Source organism: Oncorhynchus kisutch, linkage group LG20, assembly GCF_002021735.2.
Source record: "Oncorhynchus kisutch isolate 150728-3 linkage group LG20, Okis_V2, whole genome shotgun sequence".
NCBI classification, from domain to species: domain Eukaryota; kingdom Metazoa; phylum Chordata; class Actinopteri; order Salmoniformes; family Salmonidae; genus Oncorhynchus; species Oncorhynchus kisutch.
Genome location: NC_034193.2, coordinates 50,464,108 through 50,487,424, shown reverse-complemented (window position 1 = coordinate 50,487,424; position 23,317 = coordinate 50,464,108). Strand labels below are relative to the sequence as shown.

Genomic DNA, 23,317 nt, shown 5'->3' with positions numbered 1-23,317 from the left:
CAAAGAGGCACTGAGTTTGAATGTCGGCCTTGAAATACATCCACAGGAACAACTCCAATTGACTCAAATGATGTCAATTAGCCTATCAGAAGCTTCTAGAGCCATGACATTTTCTGGAATTTTCCAAGCTGTTTAAAGGCACAGTCAACTTAGTGTATGTAAACTTCTGACCAACTGGAATTGTGATACAGTGAATAATTATAAGTGAAATAATCTGTCTGTAAACAATTGTTGGAAAAATGACTTGTGTCATGCACAAAGTAGATGTCCTAACCGACATGCCAAACTGCTGTTTTTAATAACAAATTTGTGGAGTGGTTGAAAAACGATTTTTAATCACTCCAACCTAAGTGTATGTAAACTTCTGACTTCAATTCTAGATTCAACCAGTTGGTGCCTAGTGGGATATACATCACCCCCCCCCCCCCCCTTGCTCTTTACCCCAATTCTCTACTGCTCCTGTGGGTGATTCAGTGTGTATGTTGTGTCGCGACTGGTTTAAACATCTTGTTGACGTCGGTGTCAGCCATTGTTGGCTCTGGAGTCTGAGGGACCTGTTGCCAAATCATTTCTGCACTGTAGGACATGACAAAATGAATACTGCATTTCAGAAGGGTTTTGCATTCTGCCATCTGAAATGATGTTTGCACAGTGTAACACACACAATCTGCCACATGTCGACACACATACACTGTCACACTGCTAAATCATTCAGTATGTAATAAGTATGCAGGGGGTGACCACTGACAGACAGGCTCAGGTGGAGACACACGTATCTTCCTCTCGCTGATCAGGGCTAGGCAAAATAATAACCAGCAGCTAGGTAGAGAAGTTGAATGGCGTTTCTGGCTGTTGTGTGAACCATAAAGTGTTAATGGTTACATTTTGTGGAGTGTTAAGAAAAATTATAGGTTGGGAAGCTGTTTGAGACCTAGTCCTGGTTTGGGATCCACTGTGTTAATGCTGATTTAAAGAAGTCTAAGGTATCCTGTTTCCTCACTGATAATGACATTGGACACCATGAGAGGGGGGAAAGACCATATATTGGAAGCACAAGGGAGCCTGGACACCTATACTGGTGGTCAGTCATGTGCACGATGTTTGAAAAATACAATTCTATTTTGACTAGGCAAGTCGGTTAAGAACAAATTCTTATTCACAATGACAGCCTAGGAACAGTGGGTTAACTGCCTTGTTCAGAACGACAGATTTTTACCTTGTCAGCTCGTGATTCGATCCACCAACCTTTCTGTTACTGGCCCAACGCTCTAACCCCTAGGCTACCTCCATTAGGGCACAATTTTGCAGGTGCATATTGAATTCAGGGAAATGTCCTAAAGAAACAGGGTGGTGGGGATTGTGTGTGCGCGTACCTGCTCGTGAGTGTGTATTGAGAGTGCAAGAGAGATCATGCACGTGTTTTAGTCCAAGGTGGAGGGGGTGGGGATAGATCGCTGACTAACCACTTGCTAACCTACACAACAGAAACCTCTGTTTAGTGCACAATCAGTTTGCAGGTGCATATTGAATTCACCATAAATCTGAAGTGGCTAAGATGGGGGAGCACCTGAGCCCAATGGATGCTTTACTTCGTGATAGTTACAGAATGAGTAACCTATAAAATGACTTTCGCACGTCTCCCTTGTTTTTTTTTTATATGGCTGACTCTTGACTAATGCACCTGGCCTGGGGTCAGCCGATCTGGTCTGTGGAGACCGGCTGTCCTTGGCGACGGGTCAGCAGAAAGAGACAGATAAGAGATAAAGGCAGGTGGGTCACACGAGATGAGAGGGTGTCCGTGTGTTGTCACGTCTGCAGTGCAGTGTGTGACACAGCCAGCCTATTAATAGTCGTTCCTTCAGCAGGTCAATTATTAACCACAGCTTTGGCAATCACCTCAATGCCAGCCAGACTAATGCCAAAACACCACTTACTTGACTGGAGAAAATGTAAACCTTTTCAAGAAGGTTTGACCATTACAATTGTCTCTAGGCAAATGTCAATTACAAATCATGTGGACTTATACTTTAGATTCAAGCAGCACCACAAAGAAATTGCTGAAGCCAGAATTAAGCATAGTACGTTTGAATACAACTGATTTCTTGCACTAGTACGTGTATTGTAGTCATTCAAGATATTCGCATTGAGCTTATGGAAGCAATTATTTGCAACAGAAACCAGACAGTCATCCAAGATAGAGGGCAGGAGAGGTGACTACCAGAATAGACCCACCACTAAATGTGAGAGAATTTAGCCAGTCTAGAGGCAATAAACAGGTTTGTCACAGAGCAGATTAACTCTAACCCTTCCTTATGTCCTAATCAGACCTAACCACAGTTTATATTTTGTCCTTAAACCACAATTCAGCTTTTAACTGTTAATGTTTACAATATCAAATCAACCCTACTATATAGAACAGTATTGAGAAGAAATCTCAGCACCCTTATAACTCATATCCTCCCCCTCAGAAAATACATCTGTCCATGTCACTGGGTGAATGTTTGAAATTAGGCAAAAAGATAGAAAGGCAGAATAAACACTAAACACTCATTTGCAGCTGATGGAACGTTTATTGGTTTAGAGCAAAGAGGAACAGTTTACAGTCAGTAAGCAAACTACATTGAAAGGGCAGATTAAGGCAATATACTGTATAGAGAAATGTAGAATTTGCACAAATGCTTTGCCTCATACACCTCATGTACTTTTCCAATACGTTTTTCTGTAAGTCATAAGCAAACCAGCACTTAGAATGTACTATATAAACACTAGAAGCAACTCTGCTTCAAATGTAAGTTTCCAGTTGTCCTATCCCCGTGACCTCTCGAACTGTGTGTGGGGGGGGGGGGGGGGGGGGGTAAACCCTTTAGCCAGCAAAGCCCAGCTCCTTGTAGTCGATGTCAACTATGATCACACCCATCACCTGCCTCAGAGCTTCCTGTCCTGCCCTGCCTCCTCAACCATCACTTTGCAGATGATCTCAGTGATGAGCAGCAAGAGATGTTGATGTTTAACTTCATACTGAAATTTCTCACTCTGCATTTTAGTAAACTAAGCATGACAGTGTCATGGTAAAACTGGAGTGAATGCAACAAAATGTATTAATGAGGGGAAAAACAGTTTCAGATAAAGAGAGAAGGGAGGGAGACTGGAATCATTCATCCTCACCATGAAGTTGTTGAGGGCAATCCTATGCTTGGTGGCGTGGGTGGTTGCCAGGGGCTTAAGGATGGCAGCGTGGTCACCTTCAGCTTTCAGCAGCTCACCCAGCTTCATAAGCACAGTGGCCCCGTGGGCAGCTTCTGCTGCGTTCCCTGACAGATCGCCCGCGGCGATGCCTGCGAACTTAGGGAACAACGTCTGGGTGCTCTGCAAACAGACTAGAGGAAAGGCGAGAGAGAGGAAGAGAGATTTGTAAGGAGAGTTCAGTTAAGAACTCATTCCTGATTGCCATATGACCCATTTCATAGCATTACATTAAACACAACAGTCTAGTAGTTGATGGCCAGAACCACTCCAGTCAATCGCTTAGCCAACTCAGTAAAGTCTGGCTCTGGTCCATGGCATTTCGTGCATCTTGCACAGTCCTCCGTGTTTGTTGTTGTCAGCGTCCAGTGGCCCCCAGCACTTCAGAACCATGTCAAAGTTAGCCATGATCTGAGGAAGACAGACAGGGAGACTAAGGCGTGACATGACATACAGTACAAATCGGGGCTTGGGTCTTAACCAATAAAACGGCATTTTCATACGTGTCACTCAGGTTTACTCGCGCTCGTTGTCGCCAGTTTGTTCATTATTACGAACACCTGCTGCTACCATCGTTACGTTCACCTGCGCCTCATGACTCACCTGGACTCCATCGCCTTCCTGATTACCTCCCCTATATCTGTCACTCCCGTCGGTTCTTTCCCCAGGTGTTGTTTCGGTTTCATGTCTGTACGCTACTCATGTTTCGTTCATTTGTTAAATTCGCTGCCTGTATTTGCTTCCCGATTATTAACGTACACGTTACAAGCTGCTATTTAATCACAACGCGTTTCTTTTTTTGAAATTCACCTTCAATTTGAATTGACCCCCAGCCCTGTTACAAACGCGTACAGTAGGAAAGCTTATGTTTTCTGTGCGGAGCAGTCAGTGGGTTAGGAATAGACAGACGGAAGCTGAGTAGAGGAACAAAATAATATCAGATTGAACAGGACCAATGAAGCAGCCAAAAAGACGGAATTATGGTTTTAATTTACATTAACACATTCAGTAATGCATTAATCTAATCTAACATGGCAGGCCTACTCAGCAAAACGCTATAGAAACGGTCAGCCATAAATCCTAGTGGAGGGGAGAGGGTAGCTACGGATTGCATGCATTGTTAGAGGTGGTAAGTGTTAGGTGGCTAATTAGGGGAGAGTTGAAGTAACTGACCGAAGTCAGTGAGTCAGCAGCACCACCTCAGTGGATCCAAAGCACTCTAGAAACGAGGATGTTACATTAGTTTGGTTTGTTTACTGCGTTCGAACACATGGCATGCAAAGTTGATAGTTGAACTTGCCAATACTAATACAATATTAAATCCAGATGTTCGTCTATTAAATGTTCTCTTTTCAAAGGCAACAGTGTAGGGACTGTAGTAATTAAGCCAAAGGTCATTTCCCAATAGCTTTTCATTGACCTTGTCCTCATAGGATTCTATACCCATAGGTCAAAAATTGGGCAGTCCACAGACAGCCATAAAATACAGCCCCATCAGCTCCTCCTTATGGTCTTTACTAGCTAATTGTTAGATATTAATGCGCTGTTGGAGCTAGGAACAAGCATTTCGCTACACCCGCAATAACATCTGCTAAATATGTGTATCTGACCAACAAAATTGTATTTTCTACTCTGAACAATATAGCTGGATGTAGAGGCAGCAGACTTGTTCTGTCAGGACAAATGTTCCAGCATCAGTGCAACATAAGTCCAACTGCTGCGTTGGCTTTGCATAGCCTCTAGACCAGGGGTATTCAACTCTTACCCTACAAGGTCCGGAGCCTGCTGGTTCTGTTCTACCGTATAATCAATTGCACCAACCTGGTGTTCCAGGTCTAAAAATCAGTCCCTGATTAGAATGGGAACAATGAACAAACGCAGTTGAACTGGCGTCGAGGTCCAGAGTGTAGGTTCAAAGACACTGATAGTCAAGCTGATGACAGGATTAGATGCCATACAGTTCAAATAGTTTACCGAAATTAATTTTGGGTTACAATATCAGCTCACCCAAACTCTCACTCATGATTAATACTGCAATGTGCTTTTGCAGCCTCAACAATAATGCTAGGTAAAAACGAAACATTCTGTTTATCAAAGTGAATAAACATTTTATCCAAAAATGTATTTCTAAAGCAGGGCTACCCAACCCTTTTCCTGGAGATCTACCATCCTGTGGGTTTTCAGTCCAACCCTAATTTAACACACCTGATTATACTAATTAGCTGCTCAACAAGACCTCAACTAGCTGAATCAGATATGCTAAATTAGGGTAGGACTGAAAACCTATAGGAAGAGGGTTGGGCAGCCCTGGTTTAAAGCGTGACATAGAAGCATTGATACTGTACCAGTAAAGCAGGTAAATGTCCTGTGTCAATATTTCAAACTCCAAAATACTTTATAGTCAAACCCATCCCCAAACTATACCTTTTATACCTCCTCCTCCCTCTCACACACTCATCCCAGACCAACCATCAATCTCTCTCTCCAAGTTAACTCCACCTCTAAACCTTCTAGCCCGCCCTCCCGTTAGGTTACCAAATTATGATACCATACCAGTTAGATTCCTTTCTGTCCCTCAATGCATTGTGAATTCTATTGTCTCATAGTTCATAAGAAAAGACGGTTCCAAAATCAAGATTTCCAAGTCTATCAAATTCTGATTAGAAATGATTTCCAAAGTTGGTATGGTAATGCTCTATTGCTACAGTTCTTCAGAACTCTAAACCGTTTGCAGGCTCGGCCTAGTATGATAATTTAATAACATACATAAATCTCTCAATTGTTCATAATGTGTAAGAAATGCCATTTGACTCAATCCTATGACCGTTAGTATACGACAATAGCAGTGGTGTGATGCCGACAGCATTGCTTTTTTTACGACACACTCATTGTTTTGAACAGGGCGAAAGAGCATCTGTCCTTTACAAATACATTATTGGCATGGTCAAAGACAAATGCTGCCAAAAGTCAGCAAATGAGAAAAACAGTTGTTACACTGCAATAACAGAAACTTTGAACCTAAGGCCAAACAGGACTGTGACTCTCATATATGTCCATGAATAGGCTATACATCCTTCCTTTCTCTCTCTCTCCTTTATCTCACACCTCTGTCTCTTTTTGCCATTATCCCCATCTCTTTCTCCTCTCCTATCTTTCTCTCTCTTCAGTCACCACTCTCTTCAGTCACCATGTAGCTTTATAAATAACTGCTGGCAGCAGCCAGGACCACTAGACAGTTTTGCTAGAGCATTTAAGTATGGATATGTTTAGTCCCTAGCCCTTATCCCTCCTATACTGGGGTTCAAGTTCAAGTCAAGTTTAAACCCTGCCAGGTTGGGATATAACCAACTATTGGTATTCTCTATTTTGTTCTACTGAGCTATATGCAATTGTTTTAAGAAGGTCACACCAAGGAACATTTAGCTATTTGATTTGGAATTTTAAGACCCCTTGAATTATCCCCAACATATATTTAAAAAATAATTTAATAAAAAAATAGCCTATTAGCCTATATAAGCGCATTGAATAACAGATTCACTACATGGAACAACAGATAGTCCCTAAAAAATATCAAAAAGGAAGTTTGTTCTGAAGTGTCTCTCCTATATCTATTCTCAAACTATTGTAGGCTTAGGGTTTGACCATTTCTGCCACCTGGTGACCTTTTGCAGATACAACAGCATCCACTTTGTTTGTTTAATAGGCCTTGTCGTCCACCTCTAGAATGTTTCCAAGGCTGGAATTTCCTCACTAGTCTTTAAAATGACTTTTGTTTTTCATGCCGATAGGCTAAATGTCAGGAAATGTTTCAAAATTATTTTAGTTTTTCATGCCAATAAGGCTACATGTCACGAAATTGTTGGAACAGACAAATTCTGCAACAAACTCTAGGCCAATGCCTTGAGCTATACTCAGATGGAAAAAATATATATTGGGGACAAAGACACGTTGTTCGTAGTCTTGACCACTTGTCTGGTTTATTGCTAGAGCGATATAATTCTGGATACTTTGTGACCGCACCTTGTCTTGTTAACGCCTCGTGTTAACCCGCCCTGTTCTCCTGACAAATAATGTGATTGGATAATGTCTGAAATATAATTGGCGCGTGCACTTGTCAATCATTTAACCGGCCGCTAGCTGTCCAATGTTATTCGCTAAGGGGGAGACGCATTCACGTTTCATTGGTCAAAATAATACGTATCACTTCACCCGGAAGTAATGGAGAAGCATTTCGTAGGTTACATAAGCATGAATAGTTGTTTCTATTTCATAGCTAACGTTTTATTATATATATATTTAATATATCCATGCTGTGGACGTATAGTGCTTATGTTTAGTTAACAACCCGACTTTGACGTTGGTCTTTCAGAATAATGCAAACTTTGAAAGGAGTCAGACACTTGATGACATCAGCTACCATGAAACAAGCAGGTAAGAATGAATCCTTTTTTGATCGTCAGAACTTATGGGAGCTGTCTTGACATGAACTTAGTGAAGTTATTAGTGTGTTGTTTGTTGAGCTTCTTATAACACTTCCTCGTGCACTATTACTGAATGTTTTGTCATGTTAAATGCTTAGTAATGCGTCTTAACAGTAATTGCCTTTCAGTGTCAGAGTTCAATATGCCAGTGCCGTGGGGAGAGATAAGGGGCAAGGTCTGGGGTCCTGACCATGGTCGACCAATACTCTGCCTGCACGGCTGGGCAGACAACTGTGGCACTTTCAACACTCTCATTCCACTGCTGCCAAAAGGTGTGTAGGCTGTCTGCCCGCTAGATCTGCACAGAGAATTATACAATAGATTCATGAGAACTTGTCATTGGAATTGGAAGGACATTCAGTTGCATAGTTGTTCAGTACGGATTGAGTCAGGCTCTTACAGTCTCTCTCTCTCTCTCTCTCTCTTATTTATATATATATATATACACACACACACACACACACACACAGAGTGGACGTGTGTAGCTGTGGATATGGCTGGCCATGGCCTCTCCTCCCATAGACCTCCTGGAGTCTTCTACAGCTTTCCTGCTTATGTGGCTGACATACGGCGGGTCATTGGAGGTATTAATAATTATTGAAATGAATTTAGTGGATGCATATATTTGTCCTATTTCACACAGGCACAAGTGTATATTAATACAAATGTGTGAATTGGAAATGTGTGTTTTGCATATCCCACTCTCTCTGAGACACCCTCTGAGAATGGGGTCACGGCCAGTGTCTGCCTGGAGGCAACCCTGGAGCAATTAGGGTTAAGTGCCGACCTTTCGGTTACTGGCCCAATGCTCAAACCACTTGGCTACTTGCTGGTTTGAGCTTATTCAGACCAATGTGACCTTTGCTCCAGTAAGAGCTGAAAAGCAATGTTTGAAAGTGAAGTTCGACACAGCTATATGAGGTTTCCTCATTCTTTCTCTCCTAGGTAGGTGTAATTTTAAAGTATGAAGCTACATTTAGCAGATCTATCTAATCCATTGAAATGGTTTGCAGCTCTCCAGTGGAAGAGATTCTCTATTATCGGACACAGTATGGGTGAGTGACTGTTCATCTTCATGTTAATCTCTCTTCCACTCATTGTGTTCTGATCAGACATTGTTGTTTTCCTTTCTGTACAGACATCTGATCATGTGCTCTCCATTGTACAGGTGGCAATGTAGCTGGAATAGTAAGCATCTTTAAAAAAGAAGCATGTTAATGCTGTTTCATATCTGTGTCTCTTCGCAATGAACAATATCCAGAGACAGTACCTGTGTATGGTGTGTGTGTGTGTGTAACCATGTCCTGTTGTCTTTGTCCAGTTCAGTGCGTTGTATCCAGAGATGGTGGAGTCAGTGGTTCTCCTGGACTCCTATGGATTCTTACCCACAGACGCAGTACTGAAATACTCACCGCTCTTTTATCATTTGCTCCTTGGAACTGTTCAGGACATCCACATTTTATAATGTCTCTCTACCATTGTGTCTCTTACCCTAGAAGGAATTGCATACGGTGATAAGACAGGGATTTGAAGGAATGCTTGAGTTTGAGAAGAAGAAAGATGAGGAGAAAGAGAAGGTTTACACCTATGAGAACGCATTGATGAGGTAAGACCACACTTCCTTGTTTTACAATGATGATTCTGTTATGTTGTGCTGTCTGGCCATTTCTCTGCTCTGATAATCATAGTCATTGCATCACTCCTATGATGTGTTAATCACTTCCAGGCTTTTGGCAGCAAACCCCTCTCTCTCTGAGCAGTCAGCCCACATTCTTTTAGAACGAGGACTCTCTCAGGTTGAAGGAGGTAAAATGATCATTCACTCCCCCCCCCTCTCCCTCTATCTCACATTGTCTTTTCTTTCTCTTTTCACTTTGTTTCTCCTTCTTGTCATCTCTCGTACTCATATCATTGTAATATAATAGTAATACTAACACTTCCTATTTTTCTTTCATAGGGGTGGTGTTCACCCGAGACTTTAGAATCAATCTGGTAAAACTAATCTTTTTGTCTTAATAGTCCTCGTAAAAAAGACGTACTTTAGTTGATTTGTATATTTGGATCTGTTTCTAGGAATGTTAATGTGTTCTGTTTCAGAAAAATGTTGTGCGTGTCAGTCTGGAGCAGAGTCTGGAGTTGCAGTCCAGGATACAGGCCAGAGTTCTAGTAGTGCTGTAGGACACTCTCCCATCATTACACCATTTCACAATTATTACAGTTTCTATTGTAAACTACACTTTACCACACACATTTTTGTATTTTTTTTTTACTGCTAATATGTTTTACTTGAAGATCTCTCTAATTCTCCTGATAGGGCGGAGGAGGGGTTTGAGAAGATGTTTTCTGAACCACAACAGAAGACATTTACCTCAACGCTACTTCAAGGGTATAAAGACCGAAGCGTGAGTATACTTACGTATACACCTTGTTTCTTTGTAAATATGTCCTACTCACATTCTAATGTTACTTTTATGGTTGCGACTGAAACATTTGAGCTAATATTTGTACGTTGTTACTACAGTCATATTGTGCTCTGCTTCTTGCAGCTACAGTGCTGTATAGATAACTAAGCAGAGACGTTTTAGCTGCAAACACTGACCTAAATACTGGCACTCAGATTGGTCAAATGCAGGGTTTTTGGGAAAGAATAGTTTATGTATTTGTTTTCAATCCCCCCCTCTTCCCCCCTCTTTGTGTCTGTCTGTCTTGTATGTCTCTCAGGGCATGGTGGTTAACGTACCTGGTGATCATCATGTCCACCTGAACACCCCTGAGACTGTGGCCCAACTCGTCACTGACTTCCTCCAGAAAGAAGCTCCTTCACACAGCACTGCAGAGGATACACAGGCAGCCAAGTTATAATGCCCTGCCCCTCCCCCACTGTGTTAGTTAGTGTTTACAACTCTCAGATACATGCAGTGTGCCTGTAGCCTTCCGGCTGCCATCCATCCATTCATAACATGAGCAGTATTAAAGGTAGACTCAGCGACATGGTGTAGATGCAGAAAGTAAATAGCATAGTGGGTACATTTTCGCAACAATTCCTGGTTAATCCGTGAGCTGGACTGTTTGAGAGCAAAGTCTTGTATCTCACTCATCTCAATATCTGCGGTGCTGCCCGTGTCAACGTCATTCGGCTGAATCTACCCATAATATGAGACTAGATCAGTTTACAAACCTGTAGACACAGAATAAATTGCTACTTGTGCAAATAGACAACTGTTGCATAAACAGACTCTAAAGACTTTGAGACCATAATATTTATTATATTGTGCTGTATCTAAAACACACCAATACTTTTTTAACGGCAGTCTGTCGAGCTAGAATACTTGATGTTTACCAGTTTCTGTATGTAATGTCTTTTTAGAACTGGGCTGTTTTCTCCCAACTGATGACCCAGTGATGCCTTACAGTGCCTTGCTACTGGTCAGAACCTATTGAAATGCATTCATATTTTAATAAATCACACATTTTTATTAAAAAAATAATTGTATAGGGTTCAGCTTCACACCAATCAGATGCAGACCTACATGTCCACTTCCTGGATGTGGACATGTAGATGGATTAGAGGTTGATCTATCAAGCTTATCTTTCCTACATATGGCCTTAGAGCTGAGTAACAATCATTCAACTAATTGGACAAAGGCTTCTTCCTGGTACAGTTTGACAATAAATAGGTCATCCTTCCTGCTCTTCAGTCTTATTTTAGTCATTGTCTCAGATAAAAGTAATTGTCTCAGACGTCAAGAGAAAAAAACATGACATGTTGTGCTTTGTAGCTGAGCAGTCTCCTTAAAAGGAAATCATATTGCTTCTGCCTGAGTGACGGATATGAAGGAGAACATTACCCTCTTGCTCTGTGATGGTTTGTGCATTAAATGAACTGGAATCGATTTCATGCAGAGGCTGGAGGAGGCGACCGGAGACATCTGAAGGGTCCTGGTCCAAAAAAACACCACAATAACCGTTGCATAACATCTGCCTCCACCCATCACTAGGGCTGTTGTCATAGCAATGCCCCCCTCCTCCCCTCCCTTTGAATGTGACGTCAGAACCCAGAGCAGTATGATGAACCTCTCTGTCATCTGTACAGAGAGATCACCTTGGATTATATTATACCATCCAGCTGACGGTTGTGCTGCATTAGACCAATACATCATCTGATTAGTGACCATTGCTCCTCCATTTTACACTAACACCATATTCAGAGGAAGGCGGGCACAGCAGAGACCACAGGTATGTGCCGAAACCTGCTAGCTACCGTGGGGTGATATTTTTTGTCATGATCATGTGCAGTTACTCTAGCAGCTAATGTGTGCAATCAGTTACAGTGGACATAATCTACTGACACAGTACAAGGATGGCGAAGCATGTTAAGAGTATTTGAATGACAATAGCTTGCCACAACTAATACCTTAACACAGATGACCATTTTATAGTAAATTTTGATAGGGCAGATGCTTGCACATAATAGTTGACTTGAGATTGTGAATAAGGAGTACGTTTCCAGGTAAAGCTGCACCATGTGTACAATAGGTAGATTGTGTTTGATATTTGATCATCAGCTCACAATCTAATGTCCCCCGTCCTCCTGTACCGATCCGTAACAGTACCATGTCCTGGATGTTCCTTGACTGGTTCGTCCCCGTCTACCTGCTGGTGTCGGTCCTGGTGCTGGCTGGCTTCGGCGCCTGTCTCTACTTCCTCGAGCCAGGGCTTCAGGACGCACACAAGTGGAGCAACAAGACTGTGATGCACCATCCGCTGGTGGTCAGCTTGAACAGCAAAGACGAAGATGGCAATGCCCTCATATGATATGACCACACACACTACGGGAAGGACAGAAGCTGACCACATGGAGTGGAGCTGCGACTGGAGGACCGCAGGATGGTAGATAGAGACAGACACCTCCTGAGAGGTTTGGGACGTGAGAGGCCTGACTGGGAAGAAACAGCATTGAGAGGAAGGCACTGTGGTCAGGTGGTGCCACCCTTTGAAATGTGAAATAACATTTTCATAGAGAGGGGAAACAAAAAATGAGGTCATTTGAACAAAGTGTTAGTTCCTGTTTTCATGTTCATATTTGTGCCATTTCATGATTGTGCCAATTTTGACATGTATTTTGTAACCAGACATTCACTGCATTTATCATGATGTTTATGTATCTTAGTGCATTTGAAGCTGACTAATAAAGTGCAATACATTTCTAAATGTTGAAACCACAAAATCAGTTTTCTGAAAATGTCAATATGGCAGCTGCTATCAAGATGTCTCTTGTTTGGAAGTATTTGTAAAGGTGTTTGAATGAAACTGTTGCTTTCAGTAATGATGTCAGATATGTGCCAAATAGATTGATGATTAAATTGGTTCAAGATGCGAAAATAATCCATTCAGAGGTCGATCCTAAGAAAACATTTGTATTTTATTCTCATCACGCTGCCCTTTTTTACTGAAGGGTGGTGGGAAAAAAGTATGTATGTATCATTTTGCACTTTTGACCATGTTACCATAATTATATACTCATAAGAACTAACAAAATAAATGGATTTATCACCACTTGAATACCCCGTGTTATGCACTAATTCTCAGCCCTGAAAAAAGTAAAACACAAAAAGAGGAACATTTTTCAAAGATGTGTTTCAAGATTCTCCACTGGGAAGCATTGTAGTCGTTTATCCACAGACACATTTATGTTTCCCATAGACAAACAAAATGAGGGGGGTGGGAGTGGGTGAGTGAAACAGTGCCGCTTTAGATGAGAGGAATGGGGAGAATGTAACTTTGGTAAACACGACTTCCAGCTGTTCTCCCTGTCTCTCCCTCTCTCTCTCTCTCTCCCTGTCTCTCCCTCTCTCCCTGTCTCTCCCTCTCCCTCTCTCTCTCTCCCTCTCTCTCTCACACTCGTTTTCTCTCTCACTCCATGTCAACGACCCAGATAGAGCCTATCGCATACACTCAGGTCAGTGCTTGTTAAATTGTATACTCATCTTTCTGTTTATTTTTAGTTGATCAGGCTTGCAGTCTTCTGTAATGCAATGTAATGCAGATGACTATTTGAGTATGCAAGTTTTCTGCTATGCCTTTTACATTAAAGTTATGTTTCTTACAGACCTACTGCCAAACATACAATAAAATATATAAACATAAAAATTTTTAAATTAACATAAAATGTAATTCTCTCCCATTAACCTTCTCTCACTCCCTACTCATCAAAACTGTCAGGCTTTGCAGATACTCATAATTTCTCTTTGCAATGAGTTTTGATAACCAACTTGCAACTTGCACCTCCAAACAACCCCAGAAACACCTACTAGTCCCACCGCCCCCTCCACTCCAGCTCTCACCTATTGTCACAAAGAAACCCATCCAGATCTCCTCCTTTGACAGCCAGGGACTCCATCTTCATACAGAGAGGACTCTTGGCAACAGGACAACACATCCTATTCTAAAGCTCAAACCTGGTGTGTCTCCGACACTTCCTACTCCTAAGGTCAGGCTAGGCCCATCCCCAACACTTCCTACTCCTAAGGTCAGGCTAGGCCCATCTCCAACACTTCCTACTCCTAAGCCTATTTGGAAAGTTCCTATTCCAAATCCTAGCATCTCTCCAAAAGTTCCTATTCCAAATCATAGTGTTTCGCCACCACTTATCATTACAAACCCAGACCTCTCTCCAAGCCTTTCCATCCCAAAGATCCGGCTTGGCCCATCTCCAAAACTGTACTGTCAAACAATGCCATTGGAGAGCCAAGGCAGAAAACAGACCTCCCCGGTGGCCAAAGAAAGATGGGCCCGTTTAATCCCTATCTCTAGTACTAAAGGTCAGGCTGAGCATCGTAACCAGTGTTCCCCTAAACCAGCAACCCATGACATACTTGACGAAGAGGTTCTGGTGGACTTTGTAACACGTTCTGGGTTGATGAAACCTGTACCAACATCTTATTCTAGAGGTGTAGGCACACCGCCTGATACGTACACCCATTCCTCTCCACAATCTCAACAGCCAGGGCCCTACAGGACAAGAGGCATGAAGTCTCAGGACCCGAACTTGTTGCAGGCCAGGCTCAGACTAAGGAAAACAGGAAGGATAACAAACTCCAGTCCTGGATTTCTTCTACGTAAGGATGGCATTTCCAAGCAAAAAGTTGCTGACACAATACCTGAACCAAGACCAACTGACCTGGTAACCCCATCAGGTGCTGCTCTGTCAAGAGGTGTGGCAGCCAGACAAAATGTTGTCTCAAGGAGGAAAGTTCCAATTATTGTTGAAAATGATTCTCAATCAATTCATTTTCAGTTTAAGTCAAAGAGGGGTGGACAGGGGTCCCAATGTGGCCTTGCTTCACCAAAAACACTAAAACACATTGGACATCTTCAGAAGGGACTTCACTCTCAGGCTGCCAGCGTATATGCTGGTCGACTACCTTTCAGTCAAAAGGAATACTGTCAAAGTGCTTCTACTCCTATGCCTCCCAAGACACCATCTTGGAAAGAACACCTAAGTCGATCAACATCTGCAGCAGTTACAGAAGTCAAAAGAAGCAGCTATGACCTCAACCCTCGGGCAAAGAAGGGAGCAACATTCATAAAGGACTTTACCACCAAAGAGTCTCATCTGGAAGAGTCTACAAAGACAATCTTAGAGGCTGCATTTCAACCTTTAGCACAAGCCAGCCCAACTGGAAAATACAAGAACCTCCAAAGACCCAAATTCTGGACTAGACATCAGTGTCAAAGTCTACTGACCGATACACAAACCATTGAGAGGAAACAGAATCAATCTAACCAGTCAAATAGCAGCATTTTGATGGGTAGGTGTCTTTTAGAAGTCAGTCAGAAACAGGAAGCCCTTCAGTCTGGGGTTAAAAGGTCAAACAGCGACAACTCCCAGACATGTCGGGTGGTACCTCTGACACAGGGGGCCTCCCTCACACCCTCTACCCTGTCAGAGGCCCCTGAGAGATCAACTATTAAACATGGACAGGGCTTGGATTTGGACCATTGCCAAAATATCAATAGTGGTCAAGTTACAGAATCCACCAAACCCAATCTAGATGAATGTGTGCTGCACAGTGGAAGCGTTCCCAAAATGTTCAGCCAATCACATAAACCTATTTTACATCCTGTCCAATCGGCTTTACGAATGGTGAAGAACAACGACGGCAATCACAAAGGAGTCCAAGGACTAAGGCCAGTTCAACTAGAACCCACCCAAACAGGTCCACCTCCACCACCTGACCATGAGAGGCCCAACATAAACCCACCAGAATATTCCTCAGAAGAATGGACTGTGCACTGGCTCCTGTCCATGGAGGGCAACCAGCAGCACAAAACATCACAGGTTGGCCCAGATTCAGCAGAGGTTGCTGAGCAACCATCCCAACCCCAGAGCCAGGGTATAGACTGCTACATACCAGGAGAAATGGATATCTCACCATCACATGAATTGGATCACCCTCTTTCAAGCATGATGTTTGTTGATGAAGAGGCAGAGCAATTACATGATGACATCACCACATATCCTCGAGTGTATTTGTCAATGGGTGAGTAATGAGAAAAAGTTTCAATGAAGGCCATGCACATGGTAGTGTAAACAAAATCGGATTTGTTGGTTATAATTTCTCTTTATTCAGACTTAACATATTACTCTGAAAGTCAGGATGAGAGAGATGGCAGAAAAGAGAGAGAGAGAAAGAGAGAGAGAGAGAGAGGAGGGGGTTAGAGAAGGCACTGGAGGGAATTTGAGACATGGCTCCTTATCAGAAGAGTAACAGACATGCAAAAACTGTGTGATAAAACCAAGTTTGGGGGAACAGTGGGGTAAAGTGAGTGACACATGACACAACGCTAAAAGTCTGCACACCATGTAGACTAGAGAGAACCAACAAACCTAGACAACATGAACACAAAAGACAGCAGTGTGAGAACCTAAGAGCTAACAACAAAACGCCATATATGTGAGTATGGTACTGTTTGATCATTGGATGCAAATGCTTCTCCTTTCAATTTTGTGGTGTGATGTGACTGATTCAATGCATTTTGAAATATGGAATGTTGTAGTTAGGCCCAGGGCTGGGGAGTAACTGATTACATGTAATCTGAAGGGGAAAAACTGTAACTGTAATCAGTTACGTTACCAGCAAAAATATTGTAATCAAATTACAGATACTTTTGAAAAAAACATGATTACTTCTTGGATTACTTTTAAATTCAGAAAGGATGTTTGCGGAAAAAAATACATTATGATGCCTTTCAGCATTAAAAAAAGGCGCAAGTTTAGGTTTGTTCCACCTGAGAGAGACAGACCACAAGTCAGAGGCCACTAAGATGACACACCAAGTGTGTTTGATGGATCCTTTTCTCTTCTTCTAATGCCTCTTAAGGGGAAAGTAGGCTAATCCAAAAGTAATTGAAAGTAATCAGATTATGCGTTTGGGTAATCCAACAGTTACTTTACTGATTACAATTTTGGACAGGTATCTAGTAACAGATTACATTTAGAAAGTAACCTACCCAACCCTGGTTTGGCCGACAGTGAATTATACAATACCAATGAAATTGTGTTTGGTTGTTGCTTTTCAGTTTACAGTTTACTTTTCAGTTTTAGCATTCATGTATATACTCTTGCTATTAATCATTTCATGAGAATAGTCTCTCATGACTTTAAGTTACCAAAATGCAAATGAAAGAAATTATGAAACATGAGACATGACTAATCTCGATAAATAGGCTACATGGATCAATATATTTTTCATGCAGATTTTTTATAGATTTTTGTCAATTACAATTTGGTCTAATCAAATACTGATTGGTTGTGCAAAATGACCAAAAATACTCAGGTGATGCCAAAAAGGTTGCCTAGGGGCAAAGTTCTGTTTGAGCATGCGTTCTGCATCACCTCTCTCTCATCTTGTCGCCTTGGTAACGAAAAGGGGGGCTCTCGACTAGAGAGAAAGAGAGAGGCAGAGAGAGACGGAGGGAAAGAGGTACTCAGACAAATCACATGACCCGTTTCCTACATCTTTGCTTCTCTATGTTGGACATCCATCGTTTATTCTTGAGCATTGGGTTGAAAGACTAGTCAAAATTTCACTAGCGCGGAACAAAACTATTTGGGAAATTGAATCTATAAACAGGAATCGGTAAGTCGCGCAGCAATCAACATCACAGCAGACGAATGCGGACAGCTAGCATACCTAACGTTAGCTAGCTAACTTAGCATCATTTATCCAGCATGGATGGAGCCGGGACAATGGGTTGGTTAAACAGGTTTTGGGATGTAGGTAATCAGCTGCTATCGTGTAGCTTGTGAGGTTAAACATGATCGGGGTTATTGTTCAGGATATTTATGATCAAGCTAGCGAAATTAGGATTGATCTGGCTAGCCTTCAGTTATACCGTAGAAACGACGTTAAAACGTGAATTAACCCCTCTCAGTTTGCGGAGCACAGTAGGAAATATGGCCCTATTTGTCGCCATCAGAAATCACACAAAGATACAATGTGGACCCTCTAACATCATCATTGTAGTCTATCTTTGATGGGATGACAGACCACACATTCAGCCAGAGAATTTAGATTTAAATTTGAGATATGATTTATGACAAAAAGAGAGGTTATACCAGGTGAAATGACACAGGGGGAGTTTAGTAGAGAGGCCAAATATGTATTTTTGTATTATTTTGTGCAGATCTAGCTATCATTTGTGATACCACTCTAAATTTCGAGCAGGCTTTGCATACTCTGTCAGAAGCCTATTTGATGTTTCGTATGCCTGTCTGATGTGTAGACTATGTGTGTGTGTGTGTGTGAGAGCAAGAGAGAGACAGCAAGCGACAGAATATGGTTATTCATTGATGCTCTAAATTCAGCTGACAGACTCTGCTTTTCTGACCTGTGATCTATAGTACAAGCCAAAAGTTTGAACACACCTACTCATTCCAGGGTTTTTTCTTTATTTTTACTTTTTTCTACATTTTATTATTTTACTAGGCAAGTCAGTTAAGAACAAATTCTTATTTTCAATGACTGCCTAGGAACAGTGGGTTAACTGCCTTGTCAGCTCGGGGATTTGAACTTGCAACCTTTCAGTTACTAATCCAATGCTCTAACCACTAGGCTACCCTGCCGCCCAACATTGTAGAATAGCGAAGACATCAAAACTATGAAATAACACATATGGAATCATGTAGTAACAAAAACGTGTTAAACAATATATTATATATATTCTTCAAAGTAACCACCCTTTGACTTGATGAAAGCTTTGCACACTCTTGGCATTCTCTCAACCAGCTTCATGAGGTCACCTGGAATACATTTCAATTAACAGGTGTGCCTTGTTAAAAGTTCATTTGTGGAATTTCTTTCCTTCTTAATGCGTTTGAGCCAATAAGTTGTGTTGTGACAAGGTAGGGTAGTATACAGAAGATGGTAGAGGTCGACCGATTAATTAGGGCCGATTTCAAGTTTTCATAACAATCAGTAATCTGCATTTTTGGATGCCGTTTATGGCTGATTACATTGCACTCCACGAGGAGGCTGCGTGGCAGGCTGACTACCTGTTACGCGAGTGCAGCAAGGAGCCAAGGTAAGTTGCTAGCTAGCATTAAACTTATCTTATTAAAAAATAATCAATCTTAACATAATCACAAGTTAACTGCACACGGTTGATGATATTACTAGTTTAACTAGCTTGTCCTTCGTTGAAAATAATCAATGCGGTGCCTGTTAATTTATCATCGAATCACAGCCTACTTCGCCAAACGGGTGATGATTTAACCAGCGCATTCACGAAAAAAGCACTGCCGTTGCACCATTGTACCTAACCATAAACATCAATGCCTTTCTTAAAATCAATACACAAGTATCTTTTTTAAACCTGCATATTTAGTTAAAAGAAATTCATGTTAGCAGGCAATATTAACTTGGGAAATTGTGTCACTTCTCTGGCATTCTGTGCAAGCAGAGTCAGGGTATGTGCAGTAGTTTGGGCAGCCTGGCTCGTTGCAAACTGTGTTAATACCATTTCTTCCTAACAAAGACCGTAATTCATTTGCCAGAATTTTACATAATTATGACATAACATTAATGGTTGTGCAATGTAAAAGCAATATTTAGACTTATGGATGCCACCTGTTTCGATAAAATACGGAAAGGTTCCGTATTTCACTGAAAGAATATACGTTTTGTATTCAAAATTATAGTTTCCGGATTTGACCATATTAATGACCTTAGGCTCGTATTTCTGTGTGTTTATTATATTATAGTTAAGTCTATGATTTTATATTTGATAGAGCAGTCTGACTGAGCGGTGGTAGGCAGCAGGCTCGTTCATTCAAACAGCACTTTCCTGGTTTTGCCAGCAGATCTTCGCAATGCTTGCTTCACAGCGCTGTTTATGACTTCAAGCCTATCAACTCCCGAGATTAGGCTGGCAATACTATAGTGCCTATAAGAACATCCAATAGTCAAAGGTATGTGAAATACAAATGATATAGAGAGAAATAGTCCTTTAATTCCAATAATAACTACAATCTAAAACTTCTTAACTGGGAATATTGAAGACTCATGTTAAAAGGAACCACCAGCTTTCATATGTTCTCATGTTCTGAGCAAGGAACTTAAACGTTATCTTTTTTACTTGGCACATATTGCACTTTTACTTTCTTCTCCAACACTGTATTTTTGCATTATTTTGTTTCATTCTTTATTTGAGACTAAATTTATTTTTATTTATGTATTAAGTAAAAATTGAAGTGTTCATTCAGTATTGTTGTAATTGTCATTAATACAAATATATAGATAAAAATCGACCGATTAATCGGTATTGGCTTTTTTGGGTCCTCCAATAATCAGTATCGGTATCGACGTTGAAAAATCGTAATCGGTCAACCTCTTATTTGGTAGAAGACCAAGTCCATGTTGTGGCAATAACAGCTCAAGTAAGCAAAGAGAAATGACAGTCCATCATTACTTTAAAACATGAAGGTCAGTCAATCCGGAAAATCTCAAGGACTTTTAAAGTTTCTTCAAGTGCAGTTGCAAAAACCATCAAGCTCTATGATTAAACTGGCTCTCATGAGGACCTTCATGGTTGAATTGCTGCAAAGAAATAACTACTGAAGGACACCAATAAGAAGAAGAGACTTGCTTAGGCCAAGAAACAAGAGCAATGGACATTAGACTGATGGAAATCTGTCCTTTAGTCTGATGAGTCCAAATTTGAGACTTTTTGTTCCAACTACCTTGTCTTTGTGAGACGCAGAGTGGTTGAACGGATGATCTCTGCATGTGTGGTGCCCACCGTGAAGCATAGAGGAGGAGGTGTGATGGTGTGGGGGTACTTGGCTGGTGACACTGAGATTTGTTTAGAATTCATGGCACACTTAACCAACATGGCTACGACAGCATTCTGCAGCGATACGCCATCCCATCTGGTTTGCGCTTAGTGGGACTATCATTGTTTTTTTAAAGGACAATGGCCCAACACAACTCCAGGCTGTTTAAGTGCTATTTGACCAAGAAGGAGAGTGATGGAGTGTTGCATCAGATGACATGGCCTCCACAATCATCGACCTCAACCCAATTGAGATGGTTTGGGATGAGTTGGACCGCAGAGTGAAGGAAAAGCAGCCAACAAGTGCTCAGCATATGTGGGAACTCCTTCAAGACTGTTGGAAAAGCATTCCAGGTGAATCTGGTTGAGAGAATGCCAAAAGTGTGCAAAGCTTTCATCAAGGAAAAGGGTGGCTACTTTGAAGAATATAAAATATATTTTCATTTGTTGAACACTTTTTTGGTTACTATAGTGAGGGAAAAAAAGTATTTTATCCCCTGCTGATTTTGTACGTTTGCCCACGGACAAAGAAATGATCAGTCTATAATTTTAATGGTAGGTTTATTTGAACAGTGAGAGACAGAATAACAACAAAAAAAAATCCAGAAAAACGCATGTCAAAAATGTTATAACTTGATTTGCATTTTAATGAGGGAAATAAGTATTTGACCCCCTCTCAATCAGAAAGATTTATGGTTCCCAGGTATCTTTTATTCAGGTAACGAGCTGAGATTAGGAGCACACTCTTAAAGGGAGTGCTCCTAATCTCTGTTTGTTACCTGTATAAAATACACCTGTCCACAGAAGCAATCAATCAATCAGATTCCAAACTCTCCACCATGGCCAAGACCAAAGAGCTCTCCAAGGATGTCAGGGACAAGATTGTAGACCTACACAAGGCTGGATGGGCTACAAGACACTTAGCCAATTAGCTTGGTGAGAAGGTAACAGCAGTTGGTGCGATTATTCGGAAATGGAAGAAACACAAAAGAACTGTCAATCTCCCTCGGCCTGGGGGCTCCATGCAAGATCTCACCTCGTGGAGTTGCAATGATCATGAGAACGGTGAGGAATCTTGTCAATGGTGAGGGATCTTGTCAATGATCTCAAGGCAGCTGGGACCATAGTCACCAAGAAAACAATTGGTAACACACTACGCCATGAAGGTTTGAAATCCTGCAGCACCCGCAAAGTCCCCCTGCTCAAGAAACCACATATACATGCCCGTCTGAAGTTTGCCAATGAACATCTGAATGATTCAGAGGACAACTGGGTGAAAGTGTTTTGGTCAGATGAGACCAAAATGGAGCTCTTTGGCATCAACTCAATTCGCTGTGTTTGGAGGAGGAGGAATGCTGCCTATGACCCCAAGAACACCATCCCCACCGTCAAACATGGAGATGGAAACATTATGCTTTGGGGGTGTTTTTTTTGCTAAGGGGACAGGACAACTTCACCGCATCAAAGGGACGATGGACGGGGCCATGTACCGTCAAATCTTGGATGAGAACCTCCTTCCCTCAGCCAGGGCATTGAAAATGGGTCGTGGATAGGTATCCCAGCATGACAATCACCCAAAACACACGGCCAAGGCAACAAAGGAGTGGCTCAAGAAGAAGCACATTAAGGTCCTGGAGTGGCTTAGCCAGTCTCCAGACCTTAATCCCATAGAAAATCTGTGGAGGGAGTTGCGAAACGTCAGCCTCGAAACCTTAATGACTTGGAGAAGATCTTCAAAGAGTGGGACAAAATCCCTCCTGATATGTGTGCAAACCTGGTGGCCAACTACAAGAAATGTCTGACCTCTGTGATTGCCAACAAGGGTTTTGCCACCAAGTACTAAGTCATGTTTTGCAGAGGGGTCAACTACTTATTTCCCTCATTAAAATGCAAATCAATTTATAACATTTTTGACATGCGTTTTTCTGGATTTTTTTGTTGTTATTCTGTCTCTCACTGTTCAAATAAACCTACCATTCTTTGTCAGTGGGCAAACGTACAAAATCATCAGGGGATCAAATACTTTTTTCCCTCACTGTACATGATTCCATATGTGTTATTTCATAGTTTTGATGTCTTCACAATTTTTCTACAGTGTCGAAAAATAGTAAAAAAAATAGAAAAAAACCCTTGAATGAGTAGGTGTGTCCAAGCTTTTGACTAGTACTGTATGTCAAGGCTTATGGATGATTTCATACTCATACACAGAAGCAGCTAAATTTGTATGCCCTGGAGTGTCCTAGGCTCAAATTGCGCAT

The 23,317-nt window shown here is 41.6% G+C and overlaps 2 protein-coding genes and 1 pseudogene across 8 annotated transcripts in view; 2 read left to right on the top strand and 1 right to left on the bottom strand.

The window, feature by feature from the left end:
* Window positions 1–2,846: 2,846 nt before the first annotated feature.
* LOC109865900 (myoglobin-like) lies at window positions 2,847–3,651 on the bottom strand (annotated as a pseudogene).
* Window positions 3,652–7,403: 3,752 nt separating this feature from the next.
* LOC109865310 (serine hydrolase-like protein) lies at window positions 7,404–13,286 on the top strand. 4 transcript variants are annotated; one of them, XM_031799178.1, is made up of 14 exons: window positions 7,404–7,476; window positions 7,613–7,674; window positions 7,853–7,996; window positions 8,195–8,308; window positions 8,738–8,779; window positions 8,893–8,912; window positions 9,046–9,120; window positions 9,221–9,330; window positions 9,451–9,530; window positions 9,682–9,716; window positions 9,822–9,898; window positions 10,039–10,126; window positions 10,446–11,960; window positions 12,335–13,286. In XM_031799178.1, exons 2-13 carry the CDS (start codon window positions 7,617–7,619, stop codon window positions 10,584–10,586), a joined length of 984 nt encoding a protein of 327 aa, XP_031655038.1. In that variant the 5' UTR covers window positions 7,404–7,476; window positions 7,613–7,616; the 3' UTR covers window positions 10,587–11,960; window positions 12,335–13,286. The 4 variants fall into 4 exon arrangements, 3 of the variants coding, with proteins under 3 accessions (XP_031655038.1, XP_031655037.1, XP_031655036.1); XM_031799177.1 differs by having other exon boundaries at window positions 7,458–7,674; XM_031799176.1 differs by lacking the exon at window positions 7,404–7,476 and having other exon boundaries at window positions 7,483–7,674; window positions 7,839–7,996.
* Window positions 13,287–15,776: 2,490 nt separating this feature from the next.
* LOC109865827 (neuronal-specific septin-3) overlaps window positions 15,777–23,317 on the top strand; it is a 28,653-nt gene continuing 21,112 nt past the window's right edge. Inside the window, exon 1 of one of the 4 annotated variants that reach the window (XM_031799173.1) lies at window positions 15,777–16,267. In XM_031799173.1, coding sequence (XP_031655033.1) covers window positions 15,814–16,267 — 454 coding nt within the window. In that variant the 5' untranslated portion in view covers window positions 15,777–15,813. Of the gene's footprint in view, window positions 16,268–16,543; window positions 16,682–17,652; window positions 17,867–23,317 lie in introns of those variants that run through there. The other 3 variants (XM_020454290.2, XM_031799174.1, XM_031799175.1) reach the window with 3 other exon arrangements.

Coding starts and splice junctions, on each gene's coding strand:
- LOC109865310 (XM_031799178.1), top strand. CDS start 7,617: ATGCAAACTTTGAAAGGAGTCAGACACTTGATGACATCAGCTACCATG. Junction 9,121..9,220: donor GATTCTTACCCACAGACGCA/GTACTGAAATAC, acceptor CTCTTACCCTAG/AAGGAATTGCATACGGTGAT. Junction 9,531..9,681: donor ACTCTCTCAGGTTGAAGGAG/GTAAAATGATCA, acceptor TTTCTTTCATAG/GGGTGGTGTTCACCCGAGAC.